The sequence below is a fragment of the Anopheles maculipalpis genome, chromosome 2RL (genome assembly GCF_943734695.1).
Source record: "Anopheles maculipalpis chromosome 2RL, idAnoMacuDA_375_x, whole genome shotgun sequence".
In the NCBI taxonomy this organism is placed as follows: domain Eukaryota; kingdom Metazoa; phylum Arthropoda; class Insecta; order Diptera; family Culicidae; genus Anopheles; species Anopheles maculipalpis.
Genome location: NC_064871.1, coordinates 76,581,679 through 76,602,760, shown reverse-complemented (window position 1 = coordinate 76,602,760; position 21,082 = coordinate 76,581,679). Strand labels below are relative to the sequence as shown.

Here is a 21,082-nt window from a genome sequence, read left to right as displayed (position 1 = left end):
TGAAAAATCCAAATATTTCTATCAATTTTCAGTACACGATGCAAACCCCTGCCCTTTAAATTGTACGCACATGCGGTGCCTCATGAACTGAACGTCAAACTAAAATTCCGGTGCAAAGTTTTCGATCCTGTCGAGCTGTTCACTGAAGAAGCGTACAATTTCCAACGAACGAACACGTCTTTGTGACAAACACCCAAATTTGCTAAGCATCTTCATCCACTCAGCTTATTTCTTCTACGGGGACTTTCATTTTACTGTGGTTTCTTTTGAATAAACTTTTCCTTTTCATTGTATTGAGCCAAATCCATAGCAAGTTACAAAGCTTTTTCTGGCTGCTTCAAACAACATAACTATGCAAGCGTAACACCATATCTAAAACTCCTTCCTTTAGCAAATCTGCTTTACTACCCTGATCAACTTAATTGTTTGTTTTTCGTGGAAAACTAATTTCTTGCTTTGAGAATGTATAAAATGGCGTTCATATTTATCCTTCATAATTCACTCGGTGCGCTTCTGGTGCGATCAGGTGTTTTTTGGTAGGATAAACTTCCCAGAACTCGTTACAGCAACATTCAATCATAAACTTTACTTCGGTAGAAAGCTTTGCTCACTTACACGGTGTTCCAAATACTTTTCTTTGAATTTTAGGAAACGCATGTAAGAACCGTTTTTTTTTTTGTGCCAAAAATAGACAATCAATTCGGAAACATGCTTTCCCATTCATTCCAGCTAACTCGTAAGCACAACTCAAATCAATGCTCGTTGTGTGTACATTATGAGCTCCAAATGAAGTAATTGCTTACAGATGGATTATGTTGTTAAGCCACTGAAAGCTTTTTTACCCACACAGCTCGATTGCAACCGGTGCGACGTCTCTTCAAACGTTCATTAATGCTACCAGGCAAATATTTGACCCGATTTTTTTTTTCCTTGCCGCCTCCTAACGTGACTAGGGCGGAAGAGTTTCACCACCGTTCAATCGTATATCGTAAGCGGATTAGATAGTCATACTGCGTTCCGTCATGCCGAAAGGTAAGACGATAACGTTGTGAGGTCCTTTTTTTTTTGCTTGTACCACCTGAGCATTGCCCGTCGTCTACATTAAAAGGGCAAAGATGTGGAGAAAAGATTAAACTGAACGTTCGAGAAAAACTGCACCACCTCTGGGAAATGAGCAAAAAGTAGGTAAAGATTTTCCATTCCTTTCCTGCTAGTAACCGATTCCAATCGTTTTGAACGTTAATCCTTTTTTTCTACTGCTCGTGCTACTGCTTCACCGCAACCGTTCAACGGTCAATATGTTTTCCTTATCAACTTTTCAATCACAGGAAACACGAGACGAACAACAAATGGCATCGAAAAGCGTGAAACTAGCAAAAGAAAGCACAGGGAAACAAAAAAAACCCGCACAAACTCACTTCACGGGTTTTTAATTAAATCAATTGCTCTTGGGAGATGTATCGATCTATCTATCACCCCCACACCACCCAACCCACGCCCTTGCTCGGTCCACACGGTAAGGTCAACAAGGTTTAATTAGGGCACCGTTCATTAGCCTTCGGACAGTGATTGAAAACGTTCGCTATCTTTACCGCTCCCGGACAACCGTTGACACCTTGGTTCGTGTCGTTTTCTTTTGATGTTGAACTTTAAATTGGCTTCCATGTTCGGTTGAACAAGAAAAACGGGGAAAAAGTGTTGCTCGTTTAGGAGAGTTTCCCGGACAGAAGATGCTTAATTATGGATCTAAACGGATTGTTTGGTTTTTTTTTGCGCCATTGGTTGTTTAGTGAACAATGCAGAAGTCATTGCACTTATTACGATCTTTTTCTTCCTTTGCTTTCTTGTAGGGTTTGTAATTAAACTCAACATCCAAGAGTTTACAAAAAAAGTAATGAAAAAACGCTGAAAATGATCCTTGTAAGAGACACGGTGAAATAAATTTATTAAACGTCTCAATCTTCTCAAGGATTTTCTTAACGCCTGATAAATTCCTAGGTCTCAAAGATGCCTAACGAGAAAAAAAGTAAGTCATTTTCTGTTTCTTCTTAACGTTTTTTTGTTTGTGTTTTTTATTATTTTTTCTATTAAAAGCTATGCTTTAAGATCTTGAATTTACTTCAAATCCGTAAAGCAAAAACCAAACACAAAAGGAAGTCAGACTTTTTGCATTTCATCATTAACATTGCATGTTTTCTTGAAATGGAATCCATAATAAGGATGCAAATCATTTTGCCCGAATCATCCAATTGAAATTTAAATTAAGAAAATGTAAAGCTAGACCACATTGCCTTCATTTCGAGCCGAGATTAGGTTTCTTTGGAATAAAATCCGATCTCACAAAGAAAATTTTGTGACAAACTGCTAGTTTGCTTCGCAGAATGGCCTAAAGAAAAAGGCCTGGGTAAAGCTAGGGGTTTGTCTAGTCAGTCCTAAAGCCACCCCTGTGACAACATCGAATTAAATCTAATTTATGCCTCTATCGGGTAAGCACTCCGGAAGCCATATCTACGCATGGTAATCGTTGAAATAGTACAACCGCAACCGCAACACACACTGTATGTGTGTGTCCGTGTCCCACAGCCTTGGTAAAACACGTACACCAAAAATCGAACCAAAGCTTTTTCGTGCCACACACAAACAACTCGCCGCACACGCATTCTGAAAGCTTCAACCGACCGCTAACCAGTAACACCCAGAATCGAGTATCTGCGGGCTGCATTTGATGGGTTCTCGAAAATGGATAACTACCTCGGTCTGACAGTTACCGACAAGCATGTAATCACTAAACGTAAACGAACTGGACACACAAAACCAAACCAAATCTGACCGCTGTACTTTGAGGTACGGTCAGCGTCAACGTACTTGCTGCTGTGCAAAATGTTTGCAAAACCACCAAATACCGACGCTAAATTATCTGCTCACTCTCACTCAGGAACTGGGAAGAAGGAATCTTGGGGTCAGCATATTCAAGCGAGGGGCAAGAATCTGCAACATCAACACCCTGCTCAACCTTAGCACCCAGCCTAAAGCTTCCGATGAATACCAAATTATGCTAATAGAGGGTCATTACGATGCACACGCCTGACCAGGGGATACCCATCACCGGGCTTCGAAGGTATTGTAAGGGGGGGAGCAAATAATACACCAACAATGCCGTGTCGTAGTGTATTGAAACATCCCCTCGACCTGTCTCACTCCCGTCCTTCTATTGCCGTGCTCTTAAAAACCTCCAAGAATCCAGCGGAAATAAATCGGTTTCCGCAAACAGAGGTAGAGAGGCGAGAGCGAAATAAAAACGGATTGCATACCGAGGCAAGCAATTTCAAACCACCCAGTGGCAGTGTACATTATTAAAGCCCTTCAGGCACTGACTTGCAAGGAAAAAAAAGGCTGGTGCAAAAAAAAAGGAGCAAGACGATTTCTCCATTTACACTCCTCAGGGGTGACCCATAAAAGGGAATAAAGAAATGTGCTGACACAAGTGCGTTTCTCTGGCGTGTCATGGCATTCTTACTCACTCACTACCGTATTTACACGATATTCTAAGATTATGCTAATTTATTGCTTCACGATTGCGCAAAGCTGGGCAAAGGATTGACGTTGCAATGCAAAAAATATATATAATCACTGCGTACGATCCTTTCTTGTGCGATTGTGCTAGTGTCAAGTAAGGCATTAACAAACTGAACCCTTTTTGCGATTAACGTTTTAAAAGGAAGCTTGGTTATGTTTTGGTTTTTTGTTGTACTTTAAAAACATTTAAAATGTGCAAGAAAAGGTGTATAAAATATGATAATAAGATTTAAATTTTATTTAAATTCTTATTTAAAATTAAATTTTTTAAAGTTTGCATTTTCTCCAGTAACTGCCAGGCTTTTATAATACTTGGATAATAAACATAATTAAATGAGTAAATAAATCCAACATTTATGTAAGTCCAATGCACTGCTCAGTGTAGCATTTTTATTTAGCTTTTTTTTATCTCATAACTGTCTTTGGATCTCATTGTCCGCAGTTTCAACGAAAGTTTTACCTACACCAGCTGCTGAGCGAATATTTCAATGAAAAAAAAAAACAATATTAAAATTTTGACAGCCACGTATATCAATCCATTTCAAGACTTTAACAGCTGAGTTTTATAAACTTTCCTTGCAAAACCTTTTACATTAAAAGCCACAAAGACTGAATTTATTTTTCAAAACTGACTAAGCAGATTGTTGACATAATGAATAAAATATTTAAATTCCCCCTGTAAAAATTAATAAATCAATCCATTATCGAACATTACACTGTCAAACAACAGATAAAGTTTATGCTGATCACTTTATCCTCGCTACATTTTGTTTTATTCCTACCCAAACACCATCAATAAATAATACACATCGTTAATCAACCGCATAAAGTACCGGGCGCCTCCACCAGCCTCAATGGTATTATTTGATTTGTTGAACGGTTGCTTCCGGCGTCAACATTCTTTCTGCCTTGCGACGAGCAAAAAAAAAACAACCACCACCGAACCAAATTTAATCTCACACAAATTAAACCAAATCGTAATACGCTGAAACCACGTGAAGGCATTACACGGATCATTCACGAGCTCAAGGTACACGCAGTACGCCCGCCACGCGATAAAATCAATTTATTTTTCTCCCTCGCGCGACCGCCGAGTGGCTTATTCCTTTGCAAGAAACTCAAGTAACTGGCAGAAAGTTTTGGTTGGGAAATTGTACCTAATTGGTACGCAACGGTGGCATTCGTTTCGTACCGTGAAATCTATCCAATTGTGACCAGCAGATCGGTGATGTTCGTGAACCGGACCGAAGTTGAGCTAAACAGGAAGGAATCAGATAATGAACGTGCAGCCTTAAGCCTGCGATGTTTGGGTGTCCGCTTTTTGTAGATTCTCCCTACAGCCTGACGCTGTCGTGGTGGTGTTACTACAGCCAATTGCATCGGGAGTGATCCTTTGAGTGATTCGCAGTATTTGTTAACGATGATTCGTTTGCGTGATACTTGCCAATTTATAGCGTCCACCGTTTTGCCACATGACCGGCTGGGGTAACTTAATACAAATGCATACTGTACCCTGCAGTTTAAAGCCATCTGTCTATTTACCATAGCGTCCCATTATTTTTTTACTAATTTTCAATTAAAATCTTTTGTTAACTTACCCGCTTTGGTAAATAAATTTTACCGGAAGAAAACTCCCACAATAATACATATCACGAAACGTGCGTTTTCAATCATTCGATTTAGCGATGTAAATGGAATTCTCCAATTTTAATTCCATCTTTCCAAACGAAGTGAGCTTTTTGCTCACAATCTTCGACAAACGCTACCCAGAAAAAACTGCGAATCCCTTAATCTACTACCCACACCGTTCAACCGTACCGTCTGCAATCGATGTGGAAATAATCCATTAAACCATCCGCCCCATCTTGTGCCATCAAACGGCGAAAACCAACACGAAAAGCACACTCGGTAATTTCCTCGTAAACCGCGGGATAATATAATGCAGAAGGCTACCTTTTTTTTCGTCTCCCGCTCCTGCCGTCCGATGCCATTTCACACGAGCACTACCAGAGCATGATAGAAGACGAGTTAGGTTGGTGGTTCGTTTCGAAATCGAGGGAAATCGTTCCATTTTCATTCCACGAACAGTTCCCTGAAGGGAGTTGTACACTTTATGGGGTTTGCTTTCCTGAGTTTTTCCTTTTTTTTTAACTCTTATTTCAATATGCTAGATCAGTGAAAGCTTTCACGCTTCGTGCTGCAGCATTTGCTCTTTATGAACCATGGCAAGCTGATGAAGAATCTTTCATTTTCAACTCGACACCAAAGTAAAATAGAACGTCCGCTTTGCATGAACTAAAAACGGATTATCTTCAAGCTGTTAGTGAAAATGCACAAGTTTTAACATTTGTGTGTTTTAATATCATAAATGAACATACGGTAAATGGTATAATGGTTGAAAGCATGTTTATTAAAAAAATATGTATATTTGCCTACCATAGAGAACTTGAAAATAAAGTATTTCCTTTAATACTCTCTTTTTTATTTCTCACACTAAAGGTTGGCTCTTTATGAGAAACAACAACTTCTTCTTCTTGTCGTAACGACCACTAAGGTCATGCCGGCCATCGAAATGGCTTTCTAGACTGCCGATAACACGTAGTTGGTTAGTCAGGCCTCAACTACGGATTTACGGTCCGGATGGGATTTGAACCCCGGTCCTGCCGTTTGAAGACCGGCGCCGCTGTCGCCTACACCACCGGGCCGCCCCAAAACAACACAGGTGTTGCGATTGATTTTACATGGAATCCTTTTTTTTTTTTCAAAAAAGGGCAACACGCCTTGCAAATACACCACCCGTTCGGCACAACGCGTAGGGGAGCACAGCGAGTTCGTTGGCAGGATCAAGTGGAGTCAAACCTATCGGAGATCGCAAGCAGCCGTGGATCTTGGACTGCGACGTGCTCAACCCTCAGCAGGCCCAGAAGAACAAAAGACTTTCAAATATTTCGACGACAAATCTTCAAACCCAAAGCTTCAGCTTCCAGCCAGTAACACCCGTTCTTACAATTTGGCTTGAACAACGCACACCTCGAACAAATGATAATTTCCACTCTTAAAACGTTTACCCCTTGTTTCCGGCAAACACACTCACTCGGAAACATCCTTTCCGGCAAGCTATCTTCCACTAAACCTTGTGTTATCATAACAGCTACAAGCATACTCTGCCCTCCTTTCTACCGAAATCGGCCATTTTTATGTAACCATAAATTTGTGAAATGACAGTTTTCTTTTGGCACAAAACGTGGGAATGACACCGAGTGGCTTACCATTCCCGTTGTCCACTGTAGCACGGAGCAAAGAACCATTCTCCCCTGGCAACCCATCCTTTGCGGCGTAGAAATGTAATGATGTAACGAAAAAAAACCTAAACATTCCTTCTTTTTTTCCAAGGCAGGAAAAATGACCTTTCGTGGGGCGCCGAACAGAGCGTGCGGCAGTGAACGTCGCTACATGATGACATTATTATTAGATGCTTTGCTGCGCGGGTCCACGAAATGCTCCAACGGGACCAACGACAGTTTCTTCCCCACAAGGCTAAAAAATGCCCATCCAAAAACGCTTCACCCCTTCGGGAGTTTGTGGTGAAAATTAAACAAACTCACAGTGACAGATGGAGGAAATTGAGTTTTCACTTGATTTATTTTGCTGCCCCGAACGCGCCCAAATGCCACAGATTTCGCAGAACGGCTAATGGAATGGACAAGCGGCCGAAATGTAATCCATTTACGCTGGGAGTTTGAGTGAAGTGGTATAGGGTTTTCATTTTACTTCCCTTTTTTTTCGCTACTGTTTGGCTTTCGGAAGTTGAAGCTTCAAAATGTAGTCACGCGCGTTCAATTATGCAACGTGAGATGTGGTGTTTAACAAGTTTCCTATTACTGCGACAGCGCTGCTGCTTCCAGTAGATTGGACCTGTCAGCGGCACTGGAATTTGACATAGAAAGGTTGTCGGGAAAATAGTTATTTATTCAAATGCGGTATGCGATGCCCTAGGGCATGTTTTAATTAAACATTCTTGTAAACAACAACACTAATGCAAAATACTACAGAACGCTCATTCAATACGCCACGTCAAAACATTTGACAAGAGCTATCAACTCTTTCTTCTCCTTTCATGTTCGCCAACTAAGCCGAGTTAGCAAATGAAAGATGAATTACGTTGTAAAAGGTAGCCTAATCCTTTCCAAAAAAGATTTTGGCCAGACGAAAAAAAAAAATTATTTATCGCTTTTTTTCTTCTGCCCTCCACCGTTCGCCGTACGTCCATTCGATTTATGAGGAGCATGTTATACCGATTCAGATGTTATGTTCGATAGAAATAAAAAAATCTTTGTTTTACAAAACTATTTTGTATGTTTTCTTAAATGCAGAGGAATTTATGCTCAGAACAATTGTTGGCCTCATTTTACATACAAATCATGGCTACAATGTGAGAATAGCACCAGGCGAACTAATCCAAAAAGACCTTTCACCAACTATCCATATGGAGATAGAAGTTAGTGACCGTGAGTAATTTCAAGTATGTATTGATCCAACATGCCTAGATTACGAAGCGTTTATAGCTCCCAATTAGTACGTAAGTAAGCAAATTTATGATCATCTTTTATGATGAGTTCTCCACAGTTTTTTTCTTATATTGAGAAGAAAGATGCTATCAAATAGTGTTGCAAAAGCGAAAATTATAAATAAACTTAACATAAAATAACCAGAAATGCAGACGCAACAAATTCACCTACATTGTGTGGGATATAAAGAAAGACCCTTGAAAGACAGGTAGACGCAACGAATTCGTCTACATTTTAGAAGAGCGTAACAACCTTGAACGTACATTGAAACATCAATGTAATATAATGTAGGGAAAGAAAAGGGATAATACCGTTAAAGTGTCGAACTGATTTATAACATTTCAGCGCTTGACTCGCCGATCAGCATAGGCGCGCGACGACAAGCATAAGCCTGATCAGACGGATCAACGGTACAGCATAAGCGATGTGCAATCGCTTCTGCGGCCGCCATCTACATTGTTGCATAATGTCAACTTAGCAAAAGTGTTGCGCTATCGCACCGAGCACGGCTCAAGGGATCAGCGTAATGTTTACATCATAACATAAGAGCATAAGTGCAGCGGAAAACGGTGCGCGACCGTACGAGCGATTAATCATAACATTAGCGCGTTAGCAGGAAATAATTTGAATAAACGAGACTTATTTTCTGAAAACTCAATCCACAGAACTTGTAGGTCTTTGGGAGATATTTTCAGGTTCGGCCTGGTCGACCCAGGAATAAGCCTATCCGTCTGTTCCAAGTAAATCTACTAACGCCAAGAAACTGCGCGAGAGTTTCGGATTCGGTCAGGCCTTCGCGTGATCGATCCACCCAACAGCGGATGCTTCGCATTCGGTTTTGTTCCCGTCAGCAACAAATAGGGATAAATTTGCTGTTCAGTTTGTCGAGCTTCACTGATGATTCATAAAGGTAAAATAAGCCATTCTTGGTAATGTGAGAATACTCTGTTGCGGGTATCAATAATTGAAATAACAAACATGCGAAAGCACACTGCATGAATTTATAATCAATATTAATATAAAATTACATACAAAAATAAAAAAAAACTCCACGTTTTTTATTGCTACACCAAGCAGAGGTATCATTGAGCTACATAACGAAAGAACAAATAACGGCAGACAATCATGCTTCGGAGACATAAAATTGTAAAGAAAATAAAAGACATATCAACAAATAAAAAAACTGAATCATTAGAAGCATATTGTCGATGTTTGATAAGACTATTAGTATTTTGTCTAGATCTAGACGATAATCTTATTATCGACGGAAAAGGAGTTGCGCGCTAGGATGCTGACTGCCAACCGGTCATTCTACAGCCTGAGGAAGCATCTCATCTGAAAAAAACCTATCGCGAAGGTCGAAACTGGGACTGTATCGTACCTTTATAGTCCCAGTACTCACATACACCTCTGAGACATGGACCCTGTCCAAAACAGACGAAGCCCTCTTAGCCGCGTTCAAATGGAAGATGCTCAGAAGGATCGTTGGCCCCGTATATGTGGATGGACAATGGAGGAGCCGCTACAACGATAAGCTGTACGAACTGTATGACGACCTCACCTCCGATGGGCCTGTTCCGATGGGCAGGCCATGATATACGCATGGCACCGGAGGTCCCAGCTCAGAAAGTCCTTTTAGGCCGTCCACACGGAGGATGGAGTGGAATCATCCGGCATCAAGACCGGGATAACGTTTTGGCGGACGACGGCGTGGGACCGTGAGTGGATCCGGATTCAGCTGCGGTAGGCCAAGACCACAAAGCGGTTGACCACAAGCGGAGGCGGTTGAAAGCGCCTGATAAGTTAGTAAGTAAATATCCTATTCAATTTAAAAATTATTCTGTTCTAATTATCTTAGCTCAAATTTAATTTGAAAATCACATCATATACATTTTGCTTCGTTGGTTTTTGTTTGACGAGCTGGGTTCTTTGGTCAAATTTACTCTTAAGAGAATAGGCAATCCTGGACATGGATAAATGGTTCAGAAGGAATTTGATGCTGGCAATTGAAAAGTATACATTGCTTCAGACAACTGCTAATTTATTCCACAGGTCACAACTCATAACAAATTTGCATCAAATTTCATTAAGAGTAAAATCGAAGACTTGTACCATTTAAATTTTAAATTAAAATTTCAGTTTCCCACCAGACGCTTCAAAAAGCCATTCGTTAACATCGCCAATCAGCAGCAACAACAAAAAAAAGGCAAAACATTTGATTGCCACTTGTGCGTTTTTTACGCGTAAAATCAACCCAAGTTGTGCCCGAGCCCATGCCCCTTAATAAAACAGCAAATATTCAGCTTGTAAATCGTCAGCCCTATACTTCCGCCCCGGGTAGAAAGTAATGACAAATGCAAACAGCCTGCCGGTTGGTCGAGCTGACTTAATCAAAAACGCTACGACCATTTTACATTCGTACGAAATCAACCGTAGAATTTGAATTAATTTTCGTTTAACTTTTACACTGCGCCGTTGCGACTGGCATCGGACTATGTTTTCATCCGAAATTCGTACTCATCAAATTTTACTCTTCTCCGGCCCGGATTACGGCTGGCCATCCGAGCTTTCCGGGGCATTCTCTTTTGCATAAAAATTCCAGATCTCTTTAACCTTTCTACGAGCCAGCAGCATGATGAACGGATGAATAATCAATTACCGGGCGGCGTTTTGCCGCATTTGATTCCCATGGTAACCTTATCGTCATTTCAAACGGCCCTTTTGCATCGTACTCTTACAATCAACTTTTTCCGCCATCGGTAAAAGTCAAGAATGTCTTTTTGGGCATAAGATGGCCGGAACAACAAAGTTCGTCGAGGAATGAGTTTTCTTTTGATTCGTTTGTCCACCACTGGCCATCGAACGGGGGAACCCCTTTTCGCAGGAAACAGGAAAAATAAAATAAAAATGATACACTCCTGTGTGATGCCGAACAACTTACAAGCATCCTTCAGACGCTGGTGGATCGATGGGAAACTTTCGAAAAGCCCATTACGATTGTCCAGCGTTCGTTCCTGTTTCGGTCCCTTTTGCAGTGGTAAACATAAATCGTGCAAATCTGACCTTCTTAAAGTTTGTTTGTTTTTCTGTTTTTCTTAACATGAACAAGAAAAATGACCTATTTTGGATTTTCTTGCTATCGGAAATTTCCTACAAAAAAAAATCCCGCTTTAACTAAACCTCCCAAACCCAGAAAGCGTGCGCCAACATCATCCCATCACGCCAGTAAATGAGCGTGAATTTTTATGAATGAACATACGAAAAACCAAGCTTCAAGCGGGTTGGATGAGTTTGCTGTTTGCCGTTGCCGGGAGCAAAAAATGTATTTGTATCCTTCCTAAGGTTCGCAAGCGTGTGTAGTGCCCTTTGGCGCCCATTTTCTGCCGGATGCGTAAAATTCACTCCTACACGCACCTCACCCAACAGCCCGAAATCGTAAAGGTTTGCGGGCAAATGAGTTTTTCCTTGAGTGGGGATGGAAAGCAAGGCAGCACTGTGGTGTGTGTGTGTGTTTTACCTCTCATCAGTCAATGTGTCGTAACAAAGCGGGCGGCAAGTTCGCAAACCGGCTGAGCCTAAGTGACCACTTTGACCAGTTGGTTAGGTTGCGGTTGCGGCACTTTTGGTCCGCTTGATGGATATGCTATTTTCATGTTGCCGATCATAATTTCCTCCCATCGTGCTTATTTCGGAACAAAAACATATGACGTTGTTGCGGCAATTTTTTCTCGCTCATTGACGCAACGGTGGCTACGTCAGAGAAATGCATTTTCGCCATCCACAGTACGGGTTACGGCTGGCTCATTTCCACACAAACACACTTTAACAGTTTCTTTAGCATTTTCAGGACTCCTTCTCGACAAACTTTACTTCCGGTCCCCGGTCTATTTCTTAGCAGAAAACAAGCTGAACAAACAAAGTTACGCGGAAAGTTAATGGCTTATTGTGTCTTTAGCCATTTTCTCCATTCCTTCCTTCTTTTGCGTGTTATATAAATTCACTCTCTCACCCAGATCTTGGTCGTTCTCTGCGTCTGAAAATGCCAACAGAGTGGAAAACAACACCTTTTTTTTCGTTCTGCGTGTCAGTCTTCACCTTTTTCCTTTTTCCAGCACGGAGCTCTTGCACGAAAAATTGGGATAAAACTTTGTCGTCTTCACCGTGGGGAAAACTTGTGTTTCGGTGCGAATTTTGGCACGGAACTTGATAGACAACGGTGTTTCCCTTTTTTCCCTCGGGAAAGGAAAGAATTTTCACAACTTCTTTGCGTCAAGGCCACGTTGCAATGTAGCAGCAGCAACGCAAAAGCAAAATTATTGCATTATTTGTGTGAGTTTCATACTTTTTTTGGTGTTAGAAAGAAAATCACTTTGTATACAGCAAATAGTTCTCTGATTGGTTGCATATTGTTCCCGAGTGACATCATTTCGTTGTGACACTGAATAGGTTTGTTCCCCATTTCTCGGCATTTTATTAGATTCAATCTAACTTTTTCATACACAAAATAGCACCCATTTCCTTCGGCCATGTAATCGACCATGGCTTGAATTGCTGCAGCACGTGCAATAAAACACATTTCAAACAAGATCAAAACGGGGAAAAAAATCTCCTTTTTATGTTTTGCTTCCCTCAAATTCCAACACACATAAATTGCATTTCATGACATGGTTAGTACAAGCTGCACTACAAAGTACCGTATCTCACTATCTGTTCCTCCGCTCCTTATTGCATTACTTCCGCACTTTTACAGCGCTGTAAAGCTACAATTCCATCATACGCATGCATCATCTCCTGCCCTCAGTAGCAGACTCGCATCAGTAGCATCTCGTTACATCAGCGTAACGAGTATTACATTGAATATTTACATTCCCTCTAACTAACGCACTCGGTAAACGCATTCTGATTTCTGATTCAGTAGTTTTATGACTGGAAGAACGTTAACAATTTTACGTGCTGCATGTGCTGAGGTTTAAGGCGATAGAGGAAACTATAAAACAGCACCAGCAGCCAACGGCAAGACCATATGGATTGGCAGTAAGTTCACTAGTGACATCGTTACTTTGTAACTGGCGGGTAGAGGATCCATCAAGACATTGAGAAGCTATGCTTATTTTCTTTTCATTAAGAAACGGTATATGAAGGAAATAGTTTTCCAAACTGTTCTGTGAGCAGTTTCAAACGACGTGTTTACTGACGGTCACATTATCAAATCCACAATAAATAATCTTAATAGTTGTTTAATATTCACAACGTGAAATAAATACTTTTCCATTAAACTATGCTTAAATAAATGGAAAGGATAAAAATAGTATCTAAAGCAGAACAAAAAAGTACGGAGGATTTCAAGCCAATAAAGTGTTTACCAGCTCATAGAACAAGCAACAGAATAGCTAGAACAATGCAGCATTCAAAATGCACAGTTTAGCTACGCTATTTCCAACAATCTGCAGTTGATGAGGAAAGCTGTCAGATTCTGGAACTTTTCCCAGACCTTGATCTTCGCCATAGAATTGAATTCGGAACGGTTCGGGTGTTCCGATTAGAATTTGGGATTAATTTCTCAAGACGCTTGAATTGTTAATCACTCCTTATAAAAAAAAAATAAACCCATCGTCAAACAATAAAAAATACCAATCTGACGACGAAATTGTGTTATCAATTGAAACAGCGTAACTTAAATCATGAATGTTCGAGTCAAAAAATAAGTGTTTTAAGGGCTTTTAAATCTTGTACAGTCGCATCAAATAATCAACCTTAAATAGTGAAAGAGGTACAAGGAAAAGCTAACAGAAGAAAGTGGATTTCAAAACAAAACCTCACTTAAAGTACTCTTGCGCCAAATGCCATCACTGTGTGATTTAGTGCGCAAATTTCGTTGACTCTTTTTCAATTCTGGTACGCTTGTTGGAACTTAATAATCCAAATTGAATTGCTGAAAGCAAATGTTACTCAACAAGTTGTGTTAAAAGTTCCATACGAGCTCTCAAAGCTCAGTTAAACTTGTCGTTTGCAATTTCGAGACATGACGTCAAGCATCATTTCAAAGACTCAAGTAGATGAAACATGAGCAAAATAATCGTTGAAGTTGGTTTAATGCAAGGAAAAAGAATCCCAAAAGTATTAAAATACTTTTAGGAAAAAGAATTCAATACAGCGAACACCTAGGGCACCATAAGCTAGAGTTGACTTGGTCTGTCATTAATTATTTATTTGATATACTCGTAGCATGATAGTTCGTGCTTCGAAAGAGGAGACGTGTTTTGTACTTCGTATATTTATTATTGGTGTTCGAATCTTTATAAGGTTCCCAACGCCCTGTCAGATACGAGGCGCCAAGAAGAAAAGGAGAGAAAAGAAGGATCAGAAAAGGACAGGACGAGCTTGCCCTGAGATCAGTTAGGGAGCGGTTGATCAGTCGAAAATCAATCACGAACAGACAAACAACGGTAAAACGAATATAATCGCTCGCGAACAGCGGACTAATTTTTTGGTTATTTCTAAGAGCTTACCAATAAAATAAGCTACACAGAAAACGCAAAAGAAGCCGCGTCTCGTTTTTCAACAATTGGAGTATTGTAAAATACACAAAAAAATATTATCTTCATCATCTAGATCATGATGGACAGGGACATCTACACATATTTAACGTTACACAGTTTTTTTGACATACACAGCACACCTACGCTTGAACTGCTGTAAGGTGCTCGCGTTTTTAATTCCCTGAGCATTCTGTTGTACCGTTAGATCCCTTTGAAATACAAAGAGTTCCTAGCACTATGAGATAGTAAGGGACTCTGGCCTCACCAGCTCTGTGTGTACAGTACCTGAGAACGTCAGATCCCCGCACTATTCTCTCTCCCAGATACACTGGCAATAGGTTGTTCAAAAGTCGATGCACAAATGTCATGGTCTGTACTACGAAGGAACGGTCCGGATAGGATTTGATCTTAGTCCGGTCCTGCTTCGTGAATACCAGCACTTAAGCGGTCCTCGAGTACTATTTTTTTCCTCTAATTTAAACAATTTTGATGTTATCTGATCAAGTAAAATGGTCAAATCTTCCACTTGTTCTTGCCAGTCACGATTTTCCATTCCTCTCATACTACAACCGTGAGGGAACTTGTCCTGCTATTCTTTACTTCTATGGCTTGATAGTACCCGTAGCTGAATTGTCACCACATACATCGAGACTGTTCAGCTGGGATATGCAGCCGGTCCTGCCTCGTTTATACGATTAAGATCACTACTAGGACCTTCATGCGTTCCTCAGTTATCAGCTTAGTTATTTGCTAGACGATAGTCAGAGGAAGAAATTGATTCTGTGATAATGAAACTTCATAAAGAGCTAAACTCGAAAGCTGATAAGAATCGATTTAAACAAGCGCGTAAAACTTCAACGCTAAGAGCTAATTGACGATTCATATCAAACGGCCAAAAGTATAAAACAGTAAATACTATGGTCACATGCTGTTTACCCAGTGACCTCAGACGCTTTATTTCAAGCACTCTTATGACTTGTGGTTGGTGCCTTTGTGCTCAACGTGCTGAAGCCATTCGTTTGCAATAATGATAATGAAACAACATAATGCCTCGCTTCTCACAAGGGAGCAGCAAAACGTTCTCATCCAATTTAGACGACACAAAGAACCTAACCGTGTTCTATTCCCGCGACGCACCGGAACGCTATCCTTATCATCCCATGCTATCCCTATGCTCTGAAGATAATAAACAAAGATACCGCACACGGATTCATCCAAATGGAGAATTGTGAGTGGGGCCTACAAAAAACCCACAAACACACATCCCACAGGAATTATTATGATCTCGGTTAATGATGGTGTTGAACTTGAAACATAAAACGCTCTATTCTTCGCTCTTCTCTGACCCTTTTTGAAGGTAACAGGCCCCTCTTTCAATGGCGTATAAAAAACCACACACACAAACACATACGCACGCTACTTACTTCGCTCGATCTTGGTCATGCTCATGCCACGGCCACTCTTCCGCCATTGCCTGCACCAACCCTTCGAGGTGAACAGCTTCAGCAGGCTGCCACTGTGCGGTGTCATCTCGCCACCCCGCTCTATCTCCGACGACCTGCAGGATGACGAGTCCTCGAAGCTGGAACTGCGCCGGGCCCGCTGAAAGCAACCACAATTGCGAAGCATCTTTCACCGACCTTTACCGCCTTGTACTGCCGTGTCGTCGTTCCGGTACGTGCTCTCTTGCTGCTATCCTGCCGCTTGATGGTTGATATCTGCGCGTTTGATTTGTTTTCTACGCCACACGACGCAGATGATAAACCGTTGTGGGAACCACCGAATAGAGCACTGAACCTTACACCATTGCCTTACCACTACTAACGGTTGATGTTTGATTACGTTATCAGGACTAACCCAACTACACGCGCAACCCTTCGCATATGGGTGGATGATGGTGGCTTGATGAAAATTCAATTATCATTACTTGCGCTTCGTGTGCAACTTCGTGTTTAATTTTTCCCTTTACCGTTTACCTGTGCAAGGTACGTGCCATCACTACACCACCACTACTACTACTACTACTACTGAACCAACTGCACACTGTACTACACTTGAATAAAACCAGAAAAAAGCATTAATTTTCTATGAGAATCACAGTCCTTTCAGCGCCGTTTCAATTGTGATCGTATCAAACTATCTTTGTTTTGAAAAATCGTTGTTATGTTCCACAAATCCCGTCAACGAACTGTAAAACAATACACTCACCAACTACGTCACTTACTACGTTACTTTGTAACACAAATTGCAATTTTATTTGCTCGTTAATAGGAATCTGATTTTTCTCTTTGCACCTCCACGAACCTGCTCTCGGACACACACATATCCACAAAGCGCATCCCACTCCCACACTGTCTAAGGAGCGATTTTAATTAAGTTTACACCCCACGGGGGTAACGTAGAAGTTAGACGTGATTGCAAAACCTGCTCACATGCGGGTTTGTTGTCCTTGCCAGCTGCAGACTTGCGACGAAGCTCCCATTCGCTTGTGTTCCCATCTATCGAGAGCGATTCGATTTCGATCTGAAACGAGGCAGAAGAAAACGTGACTAGTTAGTATTTAAAATCATTATTAAGGGTTTAGGTTCCAAAGGTTCAGATGTGGCGAAACGAAACATTCTAGCATCATCATTAAATCCGTACCTATGACGTGCATATCTTCGATTACTTGCGAAGCTTTACGTTATCTCTATCATTCTGACACACAAATACACGCATGCACAAGTACCACACAGCCATTGCCAACCAAAAGGTTCATCTTTGAATGTCATGTTGGAATGTCTCCGTATTCCACGTTACCCATTCCACCCAAGGGATCTAAAGGTTAAGCCTTTTGGGGATGGAATTCCTCTTTGATTCCTGACCGGCACTGACATTCAACGCTACACGCTACTGCACGAGTGCGAGCGCAATGCATGCGGTAATACATGTGTGGTTCGCCCTGGAATGAGCGTCGGCAGGGCACAACTCGTGCATTGCCTAAAAATTTATTTCTTTGTAATATCTACGATATTAAATTACCATTATTGAGGTCATTCGCCGTTGACAAACAAGCCGACGTCATGGATTCACATGGGGCAAGGAAGCAAAATAAATCCATTCATGGGAACTCACATCTCACTATTGCATTCTTTTTTTTTTTTTTTGCTTCTTTCCCTTTTTTTGCAAAACGCCTTTTGTAACCCTTCGCTCGCAAAGGAACCCACATGGAAGAAATGTTGAGCACAGCTTACGCTGAAAATGGAGCGGAACAACAGCCTTACACATGCAGACACAAACACACACTCGTAAAAAAGCAATCTCATACCGGGTTTGGTAGCAAAACAAAAACCGTGCTTAGAGGGCACCAGGGTTCAGGAAGAACCGGAAGAAGAATTTCTGCAGAACCGACGAACCCACCCCAAGAAGCAATTCATGAATGGGAGACCCGCACACGGAACCGATTTACATACCGACCGACCCGGTGATGATGCCGTGCCAGTGCCGTCGATCGGTCGGGCAAACCTTGTCCGCATTCGCAATTTTTGCCATGCAGTCACTGCGACAAAACGAATCACGAGCGTGAAAGCGGTGAAATTAGAAGACTGAAAAAAAGGCTCACGTAACCACAACACGGAGAGACCTTAAACACAACACACAAACACACAAATGTGTATGTGGAGGACATAGGAAAATCCGGTAAAGATGATTTATAGTGGTCCTGTTTGGCGTGTGCGTGCCGACGGGCATGTTTTCAGGCGTTTTTTTTAATGAAGTTTTTTCCTTCTGCCCTCAGCATCGGTTACGGTACCGCACCAGCTTTGATACATTTTTGCGTACGGAAACGTGTCGGTTCTTCAATTTTGTGGCAGGTTCAGTTCTACGGCACGGCAATGACACTGCAATGCTTGTAGTAGTGCTTGTTGTTGTTTTGCTGCCGAGCAAAATTCATCCACCAAAGATGCAGAACAACCATAAAAAAGGTCCATCATTGTTATAAGCAAATTTTAACTAAATAGCGACCAGCTTTTACTACCCATCTTGTGACAGAAGCAGACAGAATGAAGATTATAAATTGTTTCTTTGAGCACAAAGTTGTGCCAACTGTCAGCTCATATTTTATATTCAATCAAGCTTTAACTTTGTGCACGCATCATGACGCTGTTGCCTCCATCATTTCTACCATATTAAATGCATTCAAGCGTATTCGAGCTTATTTATAATGAACTTCATTCACCAGCATACAGGCGTCGAGTTTTTGCAAACTTAATTAGTGGTTTCACTTATTCGGCGTGCTTCAGTATAATAAAACCATATACAGCAGTAACACTCTCACTGCCTAGTTGGCTCTAATCATTTAATTACCAAATATTCGCGCGCGCTCACACACACACACGCACCCGAGAAGTGAAATTGCGAAAATTGAATTGGATGACACTTCAAGCCCTTTTCAAGCTCGCATTTCATTTCGTTAGTTGGGTAATTTAATTAAAAACATTAAAAAGAAAGGTTACGCAGAACGTAACGGTGACATTTTGCATATCACATTCAAACCGGCGCAACTGGGCAGTCGGCACGCAACGAAATGGCTGCTGGGGTATTAAAATTTTATTGTTTTCAAAGAATGGCATCATCAAAATGGTACCTCGCCCCAATATCGTACCGAACCATGGCGAAAACCGTTGGCTCACGGTGTCTAATCATCTAAACAGGTGGTCACACTCAACATACCGTAACGATGGGTCTCACTGAAAACACTGACCATACACGTACACACACACACACGTAGCGGTGTCATGAGCGGTCAACGGCATGAACCGTGTGCGCTTCGTGTAACACAACGAAGCTGGCGACACACACGTGCTGGTGACATCCCTTCTAGCACATGCTGTATGCGCTGTGTGTCGCGATTGACTGCACATTTTGCACCTTTGGCCATCAGCCAACCGTGCATTTTCGGCTGCACACCTTCGGTTGGCACATTTTTATTACCCTGCCATATTCTTCATCTTCCCCCCGCGCTCCGCTACTCAACCGATTGTGTAAAATTAAAACGCTCGTCCAGTTTCATTTTCATGATGTACCAGGCGTCTCCATCAGCACTGCCACGTGCTGTTGGAAAAATTGGAGCGCGTTTAAGAATGGGAAGGAAATATATTTTATTCCTTCTTTTTTATTTGGTTGTGTAAACCTTATTATATATTTAGCATTTGGTTTTTTTATATATTATGCAACGAATTTTTTCACGCAGCTTGTATGGATCGTTCTACGTAATCGTTTAAAAACTCATTGGACTGTAAAATTATGCGTTTCCTTTCCTTGTCTGTCTAAACTCTCCTTCTCTTACTTACTTCCTCTCTCTCTCTTTCTAACCCACTCATCTGAACAGTCTTAAACGGCTGTGGACTTTTACTTTACTTCTAAATTTACAGCACCTATAAATAGGGTGCCATAATTTCGAACAAATTGAACTTGAAGTGAAGAGGTGGTGGTTCGTGTCAAAGAAATGAAAGGGAGAAAGTTCCCATGCGTGTATCTGTGTGTATGAGTGTGTATTTTTGTCTCGTTACTTTCGCCACTCCGAGCCATTCACTAGCTTCGTTAGACGAAGCAATATTGAACCATATTTACGCTACGTTTTCTTCGCACACACACATTCCCTCCTCGTCAGCTCCGCAACTACGTCCAGAAGGCAAACACAAGCGAATGAATTGTTTACTAGACATTCGTTCCCTGTTCCAAACGAACTCCATACCGGATTTTCATGATCAAGCAGTTAAACGTTTTGCCAAACATTCCGCTATGACCGCCTTCCAGTGAATGAAGCAATCGCAAACGTAAACCTTTCTCGTTGCTGTCTTCTACAGCCCGAAGCATACCTTTTTCCTTAGACGCGCTTCAAACACCGGAAAGAAACAATTTCACAATGTCAGGTTGTCCTTTACCCGCGAACCACGCGACCGTACGTCGTTTGTAGTATTTTCGCACGAAATTTACACCCCACTATTAATGTGGAAATCTAACAACAAACAACCATCCGTCTCCACCGATTCGGAGCACCGCATTCCGAACCGGGTGGCCGTGGGCGATCGTTGGCAGTCGTTTAGCGGTGGTGAAAAATGGTTACAATTACAGTTAAACGAAACATTGCAAAATGCAATATTGCGATGCTTCAAACGAGCGGTGGTCATCGTTTGTTGCAAAAATGCTACCCCTGCTGGAGTGCGCCACAGAGCTTGCACCGAATAGTGCATTCGCCTCAGAAAATCGGTCAGCAGAAATACAATACTTCTTCGGCTGGTATGCAGTTTTCACCTTGTGTGACTGCACAGTGGAATGAAATAGTAAACAAGATGCTTTTTGTTTGTAATGTGTAATTAATGAATACTTTACGATTTGTTCGAAACATGGAGAATAATT

The 21,082-nt window shown here is 41.4% G+C and overlaps 1 protein-coding gene across 2 annotated transcripts in view; it reads right to left on the bottom strand.

The window, feature by feature from the left end:
* Positions 1–16,315, bottom strand: part of LOC126567899 (serine/threonine-protein phosphatase rdgC) — a 38,463-nt gene extending 22,148 nt beyond the window's left edge. For both annotated transcript variants that reach the window (XM_050224248.1, XM_050224247.1), the window contains exon 1: positions 16,108–16,315. In XM_050224248.1, the coding sequence (XP_050080205.1) occupies positions 16,108–16,312 (205 nt within the window). In that variant the 5' untranslated portion in view covers positions 16,313–16,315. The remainder of the gene's footprint in view (positions 1–16,107) is intronic.
* Positions 16,316–21,082: the final 4,767 nt, after the last annotated feature.